This window comes from Parambassis ranga, chromosome 18 (assembly GCF_900634625.1).
Source record: "Parambassis ranga chromosome 18, fParRan2.1, whole genome shotgun sequence".
Classification (NCBI taxonomy): domain Eukaryota; kingdom Metazoa; phylum Chordata; class Actinopteri; family Ambassidae; genus Parambassis; species Parambassis ranga.
In genome coordinates this window covers 12,016,317-12,033,533 of record NC_041038.1, presented here as the reverse complement: position 1 = coordinate 12,033,533, position 17,217 = coordinate 12,016,317, and the positions used below count along the sequence as shown (strand labels likewise).

At 45.2% G+C, this 17,217-nt stretch overlaps 1 protein-coding gene and 1 pseudogene across 1 annotated transcript; both read left to right on the top strand.

Moving 5' to 3' along the window:
- The first annotated feature begins 377 nt into the window (after positions 1 to 377).
- Positions 378 to 6,701, top strand: LOC114451227 (odorant receptor 131-2-like; annotated as a pseudogene).
- Positions 6,702 to 7,702: 1,001 nt separating this feature from the next.
- On the top strand, positions 7,703 to 15,777 carry LOC114450864 (potassium voltage-gated channel subfamily S member 2). Its single transcript, XM_028429285.1, has 10 exons — positions 7,703 to 7,876; positions 11,730 to 11,908; positions 11,993 to 12,126; positions 12,300 to 12,464; positions 12,531 to 12,702; positions 13,036 to 13,119; positions 13,197 to 13,358; positions 14,049 to 14,132; positions 15,022 to 15,114; positions 15,201 to 15,777. Exons 2-10 carry the CDS (start codon positions 11,738 to 11,740, stop codon positions 15,648 to 15,650), a joined length of 1,515 nt encoding a protein of 504 aa, XP_028285086.1. The 5' UTR covers positions 7,703 to 7,876; positions 11,730 to 11,737; the 3' UTR covers positions 15,651 to 15,777.
- Positions 15,778 to 17,217: the final 1,440 nt, after the last annotated feature.

Genomic DNA, 17,217 nt, shown 5'->3' with positions numbered 1-17,217 from the left:
GACTGACAGCACATCATCACAAACATCTTATCTGAAAACAAACTTTCTTTAATGAAGGGACTGAAAGTTTATTTTAACCCACTTTGATGGGGAGTGAAATGACAGCCTACAGCTAACAGTCCCTCTGCTAAGTTCTGATCACACCTCTCCATCATTACACATGGAAACCTATATAACTAGTTCTTCCTGTAAATCTCACTGCTCACAGACAGTCACACCAGAGTGGTGCTCTTCACAATTAAGATAGGAAGAACCGCCAACCGTTGTTACCTGACTTCTAAAGATAAGTTTCTGAGGTAAAACAGTCATTTGTAAATACTTTTCTTTCTTGTTTTGGCGTGCTGACTAAAGCAGCACGGACCAGGACAAAGCATAATATGAACTCAAGCGGACGTCTGGAGAGCCTGAACAATGCTTTGGCACAGAACCTCATTACCTTTGCTGCTGGACTCATCATCAACTGCATCAACGGATCTTTTGTCTACACTTTTTTCCGGAGTGAGGTGTTCCAGCGAGACCCCAGGTGACACGGCACTGTGTGAGATTCACTGTAAGCTGTGACTGATAACCGACTCTTCTTTTTCCTCCTGCAGATACGTGTTGTTCATCCATCTGGTGATCAATGACATGATCATGCTGATGCTCTCTGTGACGCTTCAAATCCTGACCTACACTGTTACACTAACCTTTGCTCCCTGCTGCATCTTACTGCTTCTGGTAGCCACTGCCAACAAGTAAGTCTGTGTATACGATGCATAAAATAACATAGAGATGTAATGATAATCGTCTTTAACTGGTCAGAATAACACTTGTTCATTTCATTATACACGGTGGGCCCAACAGTTGCCGTCCCCTGGAACTAAAATCCAGAGCCTGCGTGTCCCCATGTATGTTTTACTCGTGAACCAGCTGATGTACAACAGGTAGCCTTCAAAGCCAAGTACAGTAGATATTTAACATATACAGTATATCTTCATTCACACTACATGCTGAGCTTAGGTTTGGCTGTGACTAGGGATGTCCCGATCAGGTTTTTTTGCCCTCGAGTCCGAGTCTGAGTCATTTGATTTTGAGTATCTGCCGATACCGAGTCCCGATCCGATACTTTCAGGACTCTGGACCTCTCGTGCCAAAAGCAGCTGTCATACCCCTACACTACAAGACACAGAGCCACCCTGCATAGAAGGCGTTAACTGCCCTGACAGCCCTGATAAATATATATCCGAGTCCTGATCGGGAGGTAATGTCCGATTCCGATCGAGTCTGAAATCACGTAATCGGATCGGGACATCCCTAGCTGTGACATCCCTGTTTACACTGCACGGACCCATCCACTGTTCACCAGCTCACACTGTGTAAACAACCGAATCCCTCATTTCAGATAAAAGAGAGAGAGAGAAGGCTGAGCAGATTTATAAGAGGAATTACCACTGCTGATTTTATTTATTAAGTTCATTTCTAACATTTTGACAGTATATTTGAATGATTTCACTACTGTTTAGGCACATATGATCATTTCCTTTGTTGAAAATGACTGAAAGAGTTCAGCTTTATCCATCTATCCCTCCACCGATTCATCTATTTATTTACTGATTGATCTTACTGCGTGCTGTACTAAAATGTACAAATTAAGTGTCCTGTTACTTCCCTGTACTAAGTGTAGGTTTTCATTAAGAAAGTTCTGCATTCTGATCATTAGTATATAAAAGCACTGTTAATAGTTGGTGTTTGGTTGTGACAGCAGGCTTTAATGGAAGTCATGTAAAATGAAAAACAACAATACACTGACTTCAATATGAGGAAACAGGAAATGATAGCATGTTAATTCTTTTCCAATCGTTTCTGAGATGACAAAACAAAATATTCACACATACACTGCTGAAGGCGCCGGTTTTGCTCAGTATTTCAGGAGTTGCCAATATTTAATTGATCACAGGATGCAGCTCTAATATGGCCCGGCTAGGTAACAGCTGATAGTTTGAATGCATTAAGTAGGACTGTGGTTTCCTGTACTTCAACATTTATGTGTGCGTTTGATAAAATATGCAATTTGTTATATTATGACTTAATTTGGACTCAAAACAAACCTAAACCCCTGGATGGATGAAGCACTAAATACACTAAATACACTAAAGATGGACCTTGTTGCTCAGTTAGGCTTTTTAGTTTTGGTACTTTGAGCAGACCTGAAGTTTTTTGGACTCTTACTTGTGTAGACTGAACATGTTTCCGTCTGGTTTTTCATAAAGTGACTGGTATATAACAGAGTTTCTAACCACAGACCTATGATGCTAACAGCAGCAGACACTCACCGGCAGCTGACTGCCGCCGCTGACGGTCCGAACTTTGTTATGTTTAGTCCACGAAACCTCCCGGTTCAGACGAGACACGTCAAAACAATATGTGTATGTAAATTTAAAACGAGCTCATTAGCGTTAGCATTAGCTTCAGGTGTTGTCCAGCCGCAGCAGCTTCGGTTGGCGCCTGACGGACCAATCAGAGGGCAGCAAGCCACTCGCGTCACGTTTTGCTAGTGCAGGACGTAAAACTCTGACGTACGGCGTTATGAGCCGCCGTTTGGGAAACGCCGTACGTATGGCGTACGACGTGAAACGCTGGCTGTGTCCCATTTCAGGGTCTGCATCCTTCGGAGGACGCAGCCTACGCGGTCTCAGGAGGCCGCGTCCTCCTGAGGATCCTCCGGAGGATCCTCCACCGTTGGTAAATGGGACGGTCTGGCCTTCAAAGCACTTCCTGATTGTGGCGCGACGTCATAAATTTTGCCCCGGGAAAAACAAAAGCAGCGACAGCGACACAACACGGACTAGACAACAAACGGGACAACAGTGTGGATTTAGACATTTGGAATATTTTAATATATTTATTTGTTGTTGGAGGAAGAGGAGAGGCGGCTCCAGCAGCAGCAAAACCTGTGACGGCTCATTTTCTTCAGGCTGGGAGAGCGCAGTGGGAGGTGACGGTAAGCTGCTGTTTAACCATATTATTGATCATAATTAATATACCGGTTACTGAGCAAACGCTAGATATATAACCAGTAGATAGACAAATATGATTAAATGTAATTTATATTTGATTCAATCGTAAGACTTGATACAGGGTCTGTTTGTAATTTTAATACTTTAAATAAATAGCTAAATGTGTACGAACCCTGCAAATAACCCTGAAACCACTGCTTTAATGTGTCATTAAGCATCAGGTCTGTCACTGCACCAGAGAATTACTGCTGGGTGGAGGAGAGTGGGGCTCCCTGCAGGACCAGCTGTCTGTCCTGGAGGAGGTGTACTGACCATCATCACCTTTGGAGGGTGAGGATACATATTTTATAGCTTTTCATATTTTAAGCTGCGTTGGAAGCCGCTCTGTTGAAGTTATTATTTTTATTTTTGCCCTTTTTAAAAACATCTTTAGTAACATGGCAGCCGCCGATCGTCCGCTCTGCAAACCCTGATGGACGATGTGGTGGACAGAGGAGACAGACACCCCCCTCCCCCAGATGATGTCCCACTCACAGCCAGAGGACTCCAAGGTCTTCACCGTGGCATCATCCAGTCCAGCAGCACCAAGGACTCCTGCTCAGCCAAACATTTATATATATGTTCTTTGTGAATAGTATTTTCTGCTGATCTTTTATAAATAATAAACTGCACATTTTCATAATGCCCACTGGTAAATAGTTAGAAATGTTCAAACTGTGTCTTTCTAAATATTGTACATAACAGAACAATAAATGATTTACTGTGGTCACTGAGAAGTTGTTCAAAAGTTTACTTAAATTATAAATAGGTGATGAAACACATAATGTAACAAGGTTAGAAGAGTTTAAGAACACAGAGACAAGAACGATTTAATACACAATTTAATAAGTAACATTTAAATAACACAGAACATAAAATCACTGCTGTCCACCATCCTCTCAATGAGCTGAGGTCTGTCCGCTCTTTCTCTGCTCTCCCCCTCTCTCTCTCTCTCTCTCTCTCCCTCTCTCTCCCTCTCCCTCCCTCTCTCCCTCTCTCTCTCTCCCTCCCTCTCCAGCCTCACGTCCTCCGTTATCAATTGTCAGGTTTCTTCTGTTTCTCTCTGCTCCTCCTTCAACAAAATGCCAACAGGCAGAATGACCGTTTGATATAATAACGATAATATTGCTCCTCACGTGAACTATACTTTATACTATACTACAGTAAACAGTCCAGAAACATTCAATCAAAACGTTTAGTTTACAGCGCCTCGTATCAACAGGACGTCATGTTTGTAAATATGAAACTCATTTTTTTAATGCCGCTGTCACTACTAGCATTTTAAAACTCTCCAACTACTGCTCTTTACTTACATTTAAATGTGAATTCGGCACTCCTGCCGCTGCCGCTCGCTTGGTCCGTCATTGTACTATTGGACAAAAAGTAGGTCCGCAAAGCATTGTGGGATATTTAAGGCCACGAAGGATGGTAGCGATGCGTCCTCCAAATTCAGGCAAAAGGAGGACGCATTTGGAGGACGCATTTGAAGGACCCTTCGACTTTTGGCGAATTGGGACAGCCTTCGCGCAGCTTTGTGACGTAAGCGGCCTTAAAATGCGCACTGCGAAGGATGCAGACCCTGAAATGAGACACAGCCACTGAAAGCGCCGTACGGCGTATGTCGTAAAAACGACGCTTTCCACGGCGTAAGACGTTGTTGTTGTTTTTTTTTAACCTTTATTAACAGAACAAAAGAACAAAAACATGACAAACTCAGATAATATAGACTTATTTTACATTTTAACATAAAATCACACAACTTTAAAACCAAATTAACAAGCAAATATTAAATCTTGTTACATTACAAAAACAATAGTAAAAGATCATTAAAAATAAATATAAAGTATGGCGTATAAATTAAAATAACCTTAATAATAAATACAATAGAAACATACAAGCATAAATATAAATTAAAAGTTACAGGTTAGGATAAATTGAGTTCTTCTATAAATGTGTATAATTTAGTTTTGATTTGTTTAATTTGTTTTGGCATACCGACATTTGAGATTATTCACTAGAAACTCAGTTATATCACAATATAGGCTACGACTAAGCCACAGGGTTAGGTTTTACTCTTATTGTTTAAGTTAATTGTTTTAGGTTTTTTTTGTACTGTGATATTTTGACTTTATATACTGTTGGAAGCAAATACAGTTTATTCACACTTAATAATTCTGTCTTTTTATGGGACTATTTGGCAAAAAGTAGATTGAAATTGTAGAAACAAACATCATCCTGCTATTACTGGTTAAAATGTTAATGATATTACTGGTTTTTAAAATAGTTTAAACAGAACATCCACAGTAACTGGGCAGTCTGACACTCAGGTTCTGTAATATGTTTGTTTTATGTGATTATTGATGACATTTCACATTCTGTTCGTTTGTAAAGGCTTTAGAAGAACATTGTTGTGTGACCAAACGTAGATGGACACCACACACAGCTTCAGCTGGTCTGTTTTTAGTTGTAAAGATGTGGAACTTAATGCTGCACTTTACTAGATCAGCATGTTTGTGTGCATTATTGATTGATTGATTGATTGATTGTCTATGATTTAATCAATCAATGTATTTTGACAGTTTATTGAAAATGTCCTGAAAATGTTCCAAACTTCAATTCATTGACTCATTGTTGCAGCTTTAGAGCAGATAATGAGGATTAAGATGATAACTGTGTGTGTCTGACGGCCCAAAAACAGTGAGATTCACATTCTGGAATTCAGATTGGCGAAAATAAGCAATCAGCACTGCTGATTTTATTTTATTAAAGTTCATTACTAACATTTTCACAGTATTTGCTCTGCAGGATTTGTTAATTTAACTGCTGTTAAGTCGTATTATTGAAAAATTCAATTCAGTTCAATCAGAGAACATCCCTTTTACTCATAGTACTCCTGAAAATGAGAGAAGGCCTGCAGAGTAAGACCAGGTTTTGGCCACTAGATGGGGCTGTGCCTCTGAATCAAACTGTGTGTGTTTCCAGGAACAGCCCTCTGAACCTGGCCGGCATGGCGGTTGAGCGGTACATCGCGGTGTGCAGACCTCTCCATCACCTTCAGATCTGGCCTCGCTCGTCCTGGCCTCGCAGCCCCTCTCTATCTTCTCGACCACAGTCCCATGTTACCCCTCCTACCTGTACGACACGCCGTACCACAAAGCACAGAGTGTGGTAGTGCAGGTGAAGTGTTTTACTGGGTTTTATTTCTGATGTTGATCACAGCTCAGTTTCACAGTGGATCTTTTTACATCTCAGGTGCTTCTGTTGTCCTTCGTCTTCCTCACACTCATCATCACATACCTGAAGGTCCTCTTTGTTGCCCAGGCCGTCACTGCTTCCAACAAGGCCTCAGCCAGAAACGCCCGCAACACCATCCTGCTGCACGGAGTCCAGCTGCTCATCTGCATGCTGTCCTACATAAGCCCCTTCATCAACCTCATCCTTCTCAGCGCCTGGCCCCAGAGCCGGGTCAAGATCATCTTCTCCACCTTCCTTTTCACCAACGTGCTGCCACGTCTGCTCAGCCCGCTCATCTACGGCATCAGAGACAAGACATTCAGCAAACACATGCAGCTGCACTTCTGCTGGAAATGCAGCCGCTCCGCAGAGCAGAGGACGAACAGGACGAGGGCCCCTCCGAGAAAAAGGTCCAGACAGTTGTGGCACTGACAGGACTTACACAGGACTTACAATGAGTTTACATCGTTCTCAACTGTAAAAAAGCAGACTGTAATGAACAGATCTGTTGTTTCGTTTAATGAATGTGAGTTATAACAACATTTTAAACAAATCCTACAACTGTCAGCATGGCTCCAACAAAAAGCCCAAACATCAGAGAACATCCCTTTAACTCAAGTAAAGGCAATGTTCTGTGTTTAATGTTTTTCTATCTTTCACATGGAAAAAAGATGTGAAGAATGTTCTATTAGTGTATGATAGAAAAATAAAAATAAAATAATAATAATAATTTATTGTTTTATATTATTATTATTATTATTATTATTATTATTATTATTATTCTATTATTATTATTATTATTATTATTATTATTATATTGCGCAGCAATAACATACAGGCTACACTGATGAACAATATCTGGAAAATGTACACTACCAGTTCTATGTACAATGTCCAGACAGTAGTCTGATTACTTTAAAGTTATCTTCACTGAAAAAAAAAATAAAAAAAAGACATTTCCAAGTGAGCCCAAACTTTTGAACGGTAGCGTACATTTAATATTTCTGTGTGCCATGTAACCTCGTGTGGGTGGGAGACACCATTTAAATGGTATGAAGAGCATATCAATATTTCATCAGATCAACATTGCCTCACAGCTTGTTTCCTTTTCAAATGTCAGAGGAAGAGTTTATGTTTTACCGCAGTGTGATGAGCCGGTAATGCACAATGTTCTGTGATCACACAGTGTGGGTTCATTAAATGACACCAGGTGAGAGGCAGCAGAGGAGAGCTGCTCTTATGATCATGTTGTTGTTGTTGTTGTTGTTGTTGTTGTTGAGCACAGCAAACTGAGGATGCAAATAAAAACTCTAAATTAGCCACTGAGCGCGGCGCACCTTCTCGTTCGGAGATCCCTTCCGGAACGTGACGGAAACAGCCGAAGGCTGAGAGAGCGAGCGGACGCGCGGACAGTGATCAGACGGAGCATTCTTGCGGAGCGCGCCGGTGCCTCTGCTCCTCCTTCCTCCCGGTGGTTTCTCTCTGACGGCAGTTTGGATGTTTTTACATGTGGAGGAGTCAAACTTCTCAGGATGGGGTGAGACTGACAGCTGAGGAGGAGGAGGAGGAGGAAGATGCTGACCGGTGAGGAGGGACACAACTCAGAGGTATGGAACACTTGGGTTCTGTTTTTCCACGCGTAAAGCTCGTGTTACTATGAACACACTCTCTGTGAGAAACGGGCTGCGTGTCCGTGAAGTTTGTTGTTGTTCAGGTTTCACTCCTGTGTTGTGATTTCAGGCCGCAGTGCTGAATTATACATCAACTTTATTTCAGTGTGTGGCTCCCCTGAGAGCGCAGCCACACACACACACACACACACACACTTTTAACGTGTTTCCCCTTTTCTTAGAACAGAAGCCATTTCCTCCATTGATACAATATGTGAATGTATAATTCTCAGTTCCTTGAGCTCCGTCATTTGACTGTTGATCTTTGTGCTGCAGCTGCTGTGTTTAAGTGTTTTCAGATGATTACTTGTCCAAATGTCAAAGACGATGAGGACAGAAATCACAACAGAGCTGCTTTTCAGCTGTTCTGGAGACATCAGGTGGACAGGAGACACATGCAGACTTATTGTTATACAGTGAAAGTCCACACAGGAGGTGGTTGTTGGGTAGAAAGCGTTGCTTTGTGTTGTATACATGCATGCATGGTTTTTAGGTAAGGACAGTGGGCTGAACTGTCCGACCTGTGTGTGGAAGTATCGATGTGTTTCCCTGTTCTCTTGGTGAGAACTAAATGAAAGTGGGTTTTATGAGGCGTGATGTTTGGTCTGTGAGGTGCACTCAGCGTTTCTCTGGGACCGTGGGATGTGGTGAAGTTACGATGCAGCATCTGTGGATATTAAAAATGAGTTCAATAAATCACACCCGAGCTTCAACACTACACATACATGCAGATTTGAAATGTGTCTGAAATCCCTGAGAGGACTCACAAAGCCCCCCCCCCCCCCCCACACACACACACGCACACAAGTATGCAGCCACATCATGGAAACATCTTTGTTTTCTCCTCTGTCATGTTTTATGTTAAGCACTTTCACTGCAGGGGTGAGGATGAACGTAGTGATGAGAGAGTAGGGAAGTTGAGGATGAGTGCTTGAACTGTGGAACCCAGGAGGCGAGGCTCTGGGTGGGGGTATGTCTCTGCCGCCTGAGGTCTTAGCCCCCTGGTGTTCCTGTGTAGAAAGAAGGTGAGATAGAAAGAAGACATGAGAAGTGGTTGTGAGGGTTAAATGGAGTAGGCGGAGACGTGGCCTGTTCCTGAACCCAGGTTTAAAAACCTCATATAAAAAAAAAAACAGCCGCAGACAGCGTCGATCAACAAGCGTCGACAGACTGCTGCTTTACCCAACCACAGCCGCCATGACACCCAGCCTGACCTCACCAAATGACTTATGAATAACACGCCAGCTCCTTAGGACTTACTTCATATCACTACACATTTTTAGTGTTTGTACGTCACAGCACTGTCATTTCCTTTAACCCTGTTTCTAACTCCTGAATTAACCAATAGAACCAAAACACAGCAGTGTTCATAGCAACAGTGTGAGGCGACATGAACCCAAACACAACCACTGAGGGACCCGTCAGCCAATATGTCACCAATGTTTTGTTTTGGTGTGAAATAACACACAAGCAGCTACAAATGTGAGTTAATGCAGCAAAGCTGTGTGAAAGGAACACATGGATACTTTAACATGCAGTGACTGCATGCAGAATGTCCTCACAAGGTGTGTGTTATTTACACCATGACGTCAGCTGGGACGAGTAAAGGCAAAGTGCAAACTGACTGCAAAGTTCCCACAAAGAGACAAAGGGCACGCAGACATGCTGCCGACACCGACAGCAGGCGGGTCATGTGACTGCGAATCAGAGAGCCGAGCGGATCAAACCCGATTAAACAGCAGCATGAAAGAATCAGGAGCTGCTTAAAACAGCATTACATCCACATTAGCTTAACACCTGTCTGTGAGTCCTCGGGCCATTTCCTACGTTCTGCAATCAGAGACCAGATAACTTCATTACTTTACATTACAGCCGTACTCTACCTGCAGCGAGGCACTCAATGCTGCCGCAGAGCGATGATCCACTCAGTGCTGTCAGAGCGCAGCGCTACATCTGGACCAGCAACATCATAACGATGATAAAACACTAAAACAGTAACAAGTTTTCACTTGTTAGAGAATGATTTCAGAGAATAAATCAAAGTTAATGATCCTCTCAGGTGTAGCTCAGCAGCATCATCACCACCTTATGATGTGTGAAGCCTAAATATGATCAGCAAGAGCTAAAAGCTAATGCTACGCTACAAACCAGCTACAGCACGGCCACATGACTACATCAGCACCATGATGTTTAAGACATGGAGGGAACAGGAGACGCTAACACATTCTGGATGTATTACTCTTGCACTTTATCTGATTCACGGCATGTTTTAGGAGGAGGATCACGGTTTGGATCTCAGGTTATGATTGCTGCTCCTTCTGCAACCTGTAGAGGATCAACTGACACGATTTCACGGCAGCCACATGAGGACATGTTGCAGAAGAAGATACATGAAGAGATAAATGATCCGCCCGGTATCACCCTCCCTTGTTGCTAAGCAATATTAAACCTAATGTTTGAAGTGAGTTACAGCTTCCTGTCATTAAAGTTGTACTATATAAATACATCTTAGACAGTAAACATAGGCTTGTGTGTGTGTGTGTGTGAACTTTCATCTGTGTCATTGTGCTGTTTGTACAGTGTGTGGGTGTGTGTGTGCGGGGAGTACAGTAAATGAGTGTGTGTGGGCAGTTTGGCTGCATCTGTGTGTGTGTGTGTGTTTTAAAGCTCATCTCATAAATGAAGTTTCACTGAGATGAACTTAAAAACAACTCAAACATTCAAACGTCTTCTTGGATTCCTGTAAAAGCCGCTTGGCTCTGAGGCAGCAGGGTGTGTAGTTAACATTAAAATGTCCGGTACATCGAATTAGCGTCTGGCCGCCTGGTCTTAGAGGTGCATTTAGCAGAGCAGATGGAATTAAAGTGCTTACATCACAGAAATTATGTTCCAGCATTAACAGAGAGGTTCCGGCCTGACAGAACCTCTCCATGTGGGTTTAAGTGATTGCTGACTAAGCAGAACGATGGGAGGAGATCTGAGTCGCATGCTGGCAGTGAGTCAGGAAGTTTCACACTGATCACCACTCCAATTAAAGCTGCAGATGTTCACCAAGGCAACGTCTCTGCATTTTACTGGAGGTTTAAGTCTGGTGGTGGTTTAGAGCGGCGGCTGGACTCCCAGGATATTTATGAGGTCACAGGCTGAACAGGAGGGTGGCTGAACCACGCTGGTTTAGATTAATCCGGGTCCTGTGAGAAGTCTTATCCCCCAGTTTCACCCATAAAATGGAAGTACATTCAGTCACACTGTCCATGTGGGACTCTCCAACCGCCGCCATGTTGGCTGCACCTAAACTCCTGGTTAATCCAAATACAGGCGCATGAGCGGAGCTGAGACGGGCAGGGAGTCACAGCAGCAGCTGCCTGTCACTCAAAGCAGCCAGGCTCATAATTATTTGAAATGTTTACCAAAAATAAAACAGACGAGTTATTTTGAAGACCTCACGCTCAGCAGGCTGTAGACGTGTTTATTCCTGCTGTAACATTTTAACTCGACTCCGTCCTGCAGCTTCATGTCTGATATGACAGTTTGAATGAGCTATGTAGCACAAAGCAGAGATCAGGTTTCAGTCCAGCGTTACTCTCACTCATGAGCAGACTCTCGTGTAACTGAATCTGCACGTTAGAGCTCACATGGACGTCGATAATACTCACTGAAAAAAAACCATGTTAAATAAAGAAACGATGAACATTCAGCAGAGGCATCGACACAGCTGAAGGCCGACTCCTCTCAGCTCGGGCCCTCCTGTGTGTACCAGGTAAACTTTAATCTTTCCTTTTTGGGGCAGATATAACCATGGTGAAGCAGAGTCCGCCCATCTGGGGCCCCCAGGACTCCGACGAGAGGCTCGTCCACGTGAACGTGGGAGGTCTGAAGAGGAGCCTCTGCTCCAGCACGCTGAAGAAGTTTCCGGACACCAGGCTGGGAAAACTGCTGGCGTGTGATTCGGAGGAGGACATCCTGCAGGTGTGTGCTGGAGTCACATGACTGACAGGTGACAGGTGATGGATGGATGGATGGCTCTCTGATTGGAGGTCTGTTCCCCTGCAGGTGTGCGATGACTACGACGTACAGCAGAAGGAGTTTTATTTTGACAGGAACCCTGGCCTGTTTCCGTACGTCCTCCACTTCTACCAGACCGGCAAGCTGCACATCATGGAGGAGCTGTGCGTCTTCTCCTTCAGGTGTGTCTCGTGTCTTCACAGGACACAGAAAGTGAAGCCTTGCTGCGATCTGACTTGAAATAAAGACACAAGCAGCAGCTGCTCCTCTGAATGATTCTGTTTATTTGGGCAGGTTTCGGGTGGAGTTTGGTGGCGCACACGCTAACTTGATTTGGTTTCTGCTTCCCACGCAGTCAGGAGATCGAGTACTGGGGCATCAATGAGTTCTTCCTGGACAGTTGCTGTAGTTACCGTTACCATGACCGCAAGCTGGAGAGCAGCCGGCACCGCAGCTGGGACGACGAGAGCGACGTCAGCAGCGTGGACACGTCTGTGGACGAGATATCAGACTTGAACAGGTGGGTGAGGGGTGATGAGCGTCTCTGTGCTCCGCCCTGTTGTTGACTCCTCTTCCTCCTCCTCAGAGACATGCTGCACTTTCAGAAGGTTCGTTATGGGAACGTCAGGAAGTGTCTGTGGCTGACGCTGGAGAATCCGGGATACTCCATCCCCAGCAAGCTCTTCAGCCTGGTCTCCATCGGGGTGGTGCTCACATCCATCGCCACCATGTGTATCAACAGCATCCCGGAGTACCAGGTGGGTACAAGTACAGGCTTCAGGTTATGACCACATAATGGAATCACTGGCAGGAGGCCACGCGTTCAAAGACCTGCTGCTCTTAAAATGTTGTACATTTACTGCAGCTCCACTCCTTGCCAGTATTTGGAGTTTAGGCAGACTATGACACTGCCAACATGGTAATGGTCCTTCACAGGGACTCAAAAGAGCTCCTCAGAAACCTGTAGGTGACGTCACAGAAGCTTCAAGCCGAGTTTTGTACAGCCTATGAGTGAGAAGTCTGAACAGATTCAGGAAAAGCAAACGAGGCGGCAGACAGGCTGATCAGCTGCTTCTCCACTCTCCCCTCAGACATTCGACTCTGATGGGAAGCTGATTGAGGACCAGACCATGCAGGCTCTGGAGGTTTTCTGCACCTGCTGGTTCACCTTTGAGGTGAGGAGATGACAGCAGATCCGGCTGCGGTGTGTGCTGCTGATGGAAACGCTGAGTGTGTTTGTGATCTCTTTGAGGTTGTGACGCGGCTGCTGCTCGCGCCGAACAGGAAGAAGTTCTTCCATCACCCGCTGAACATCATCGACATGGTGTCTGTGGTCCCCATCTACATCACTCTGCTCTTTGATATGACCGTCGGCTCCGAGTCTGAACTGGGCGACCTGGGACGGCTCATACAGGCGAGTCAATCATATTAATCTGTTTTTTTTTTTTTAAGTGATTTATTGACAGAAATATTTAGAATTTGTCCAATATTGAGCAGGATCACTGCCCACAGTCCTGCCATACTAACGCCAAACGTCAGAAACTGCAGTTCCTCCAGTGGCCACTAGAGGCTGGTTCCAAAGTGAGTCAATCTTCACAGACCTTCATGTTAGATTGTCCAACCTTACAACAGGAATAAAAAATGTTGACAGCCTGCTACAAGCTGTTCTGGTCTCTATCGATACGTTTTATAAAACTCTAAATGTGATTAAAAACGACTTCGTTCAGGGTCGGTTATTCAAGGAAGAATAAAACCAACTTGAGCAGCTTTGAGGGCTCAGAGCTGAGTGTTTAAAGTCAGAATCACAGCCTAAACAAAGAAATTCAGCCAGCAGACGCAACACAAAGAGCAGCAGAACACAGGAAGTAAAGGTGGAAAGAAAAGTCTCGTCCAAAAGCAGCATTTCCTACAATAAGTCCTGAAGACAGAGTGAGACCTCTGTTACATTCCTATCTGTGCAGGATGTCAGCTGAACACTTTTATCATTATCCCATCATCTGAACCCTCTTTGTCCTGTAGTGCAGGGTCACACAGGGCAGGTGGCCCCAGTACTGCCACCTGCTGGATGGAGTACCAGGTTTAAAGTGACTGAATCTTCTCTCAGGTGTTCCGGTTGATGAGGATCTTCAGAGTGCTGAAGTTGGCACGACACTCGACGGGGCTGCGCTCGCTGGGGGCCACGCTGCGGGTGAGTCTCAGACCCTCTGAACACGTCCGCTGAGTTTCTGTGGTCGTTTTGTGACGTTTCGGTGTGTTGACCTTTCTGTGGTCGGTGAGCTGATCAGTCACACCAACAGGTAACGGCGCAGCAGTCAGTTTAACAAAGGTATGTGAAGATGGGATTATTTTGACGAGGCGTATTGATCTGTGGTGACGTGTGGTGTCATCAGTAAACGTGTGACCCTGTAAATTCACCTGATCGAACTTCTTTTGTTGTTGAACGAAACAGATGCAGCTCTTATATTTAGCCCTGTGTGGTATCAGCCTTCAAACTGCAGCCTGCATTTTATTTTTAGAGAAACAATTCATTTCTTCTTCTCTGGCGTCCCAGGAGAGAGGCTGGATTACAGTTTGATCAAAGTCCCCAAATATTATCTATTCTTCTCCTGCTGCTTCTTCTCTTCTTCCTCTTCTTCCTCCTCTTCCTCTTCCTGTCCTCTCCTCACTGTGTAAACATTCAAAGACATTTTTTGGCAAATTACTGTATACAGAACGTACAGATGAACCAGCAGAGTTAAGGTCCGGGGGCGGGGGGTAGAGCTTGAGTTCAGCATCCTGACAGCCTGGTGGATGAAGCTCTGTGACAGTCTTGTGGAGCCTGAAGGCGTCAGATCTGTCTCCCTGAAGGCAGGAGGCTGAAGTGGGGGTGTGAGGTATCCTCTGACTGCTCTTCGGGTGAGGCGGGTGTGGAGCAGGGGGACACCGATGATCTTGCTGGCTGCATTCTCTGTGCGGTGCAGCCTCCATACCACAGTGATGCAGCCAGGACGCTGCTGTTTGTCGGTGCTGTGTTGATGTCTGCAGCTTTAAACAGGCCTGTGAGCTGAACCCGCTCGTCCTCCACCCTCTGTCTGCAGCACAGTTACCGTGAGGTGGGCATCCTGCTGCTGTACCTGGCTGTGGGAGTGTCCGTCTTCTCTGGAATCGCCTACACTGCAGAGTGTGAAGAGGTAGAGACGCCTTTTTCTCCACGGTGACATTTTCTGTGTGTTTATGACCCGATGCTGTGTTAAGATGTGAACGCGTCTGTTTCCAGGATGTGGGTCTGGACACCATCCCAGCCAGCTGGTGGTGGGGCACGGTCAGCATGACCACGGTGGGTTACGGGGACGTGGTGCCCGTCACGGTGGCGGGGAAGCTGGCGGCCAGCGGCTGCATCCTGAGCGGCACTCTGGTGGTGGCGCTGCCCATCACCATCATCTTCAACAAGTTCTCCCACTTCTACCGCCGGCAGAAAGCGCTGGAAGCATCGGTGAGGAACAACAACCGCCGCAGGATGAAGATGAGCTGTGAGAGCGAGGTGGAGGAGGACGAAGAGGACGACGGGTCGGACGGGGACAGCCGCTGTCTGGATGATGAGGACAGTGACGATATCGAGGAGGACGATATAGACTATGAGGATGAAGGAGGTGTGATAAACTACAGCTACGTGGAGCATCCGTCCTACTCATCCATACTGAGGAAGAAGGAGCTCCATCAGCTGTGAAGATGAAGTAAACCGTGATGGTGCTGACGGTGGCCGCCTGCTGTCATCCAAAATGTGAAACTGATAAAAACCGCTGCTCCAACTGTGCAGTCAGGGCGGCCATGTTGGAATCTTTGGTCTTCCACGATGGAGTGAAAGGAAGAAGAGCAGCCTGCCGACAACTGCTGTGCATGTGAGCAGTTTCAGGGCGAGTTCTGCTTCGTTAAATCCAATAAACACTAAACACGAAAACAAAGACTGCAGAGCTGAACGCATGCACAGACAAAAACAGAATAAAGAATGTCCTGACAAACCGTGAAGAGTCTTTTATGAGAAAAAAAAGATTTTAACAAACTCATTATTTAGATTTTAAGCCTGGTGTCTCTGCCGAGGAAACCCGGGAAATGTGAGTGAAACACCGACACTAACCAACATGAAGCAGGCTTATTTCTATCATTTGAGCCTTTTTGATGTCTACAAATTTAATTTAACAAATTAAAAAAGGTTTAAAAGGTTTTATTTACTATTTGTTCACTCAGCAGAAAAATAAGTCACAAGCATTAATGAGTTAATCAGTATAAAACACCATAAAAACACTGAACACTCACGTTTCAGCTGAATTGAGCAGTCACTTCCTGTTTCTGTGTCACATGGTCTCCACCTCTGCCCCGCCCCTTCAGCAGACCTGGGTCTCACCCAAGCGGCAGCCTTCGGGGCTCAGACTTGAAGCCCATGTGGAAGTGTCAAAAGTTGTAATTCACGCCACAACCACTGGGGGCTGGCTCCAAAAGCGAGTCATTTCCCATAGACCCCCATGTTAAAATGACTTCACAGCAGAAAAAAACATGTTTACAGCCTGGTACAAAAAACCACTCTGGTCTCAGATGATAGGTTCTCTTCTAGTGTCAGTTGTACGGGAGGTGAATTTTTCTACAACCCACTCGTTTCAATGGTATTCTGACTTAAAATTACGCATAATTATGGGCGTTGCCGCTTGAGTGACAGACAGTTGACGTATCACAGCGTGAGTTTCCTGCTTCCACGATCGCCCGCCCCCCTAAACCCCGCTCGTGCCCCCCCCTCTTTGTCCATAGTTGGAGTTTTTGGCGGACGTGACGCTGCCAACATGGCGGCAGTCATCAACGTCCCGGAACCTCCCACCGAGCCTCAGAACGGCTCTTCAGAAACAAACGGGTGACGTCACGGAAGCTCTGTCCATAGTTTTTACTGTCAGTGGTCACATCACACACACATGCATCACACTTCACAGGAGACATGAAGTCTCAGGTGTGAGCGCGCTCGTGTTTGTGGTGCAGACACGCGGTGACCTTCCATAATGTGCAGGAGGACTTTGAAGAGTTTTGTGGGTGGACTGCTTTGAGTGACAGGCGGGTGCTGATCACATGGCTCACTGCCCCCCTGAGCTCCGCCTCTTTGCCCATATTTGGATTAACTGCTGTCAGGTGGGCTCATGTGATGCCGGCTGGAGACTCACAGGGTGTTCGTCCATCTTTCTGATCAGTTCTAATGATCTGTCAGTGTTTAAAGATTCTCGGCAGTTTGAAACATTAATATTTGAGTTATGACT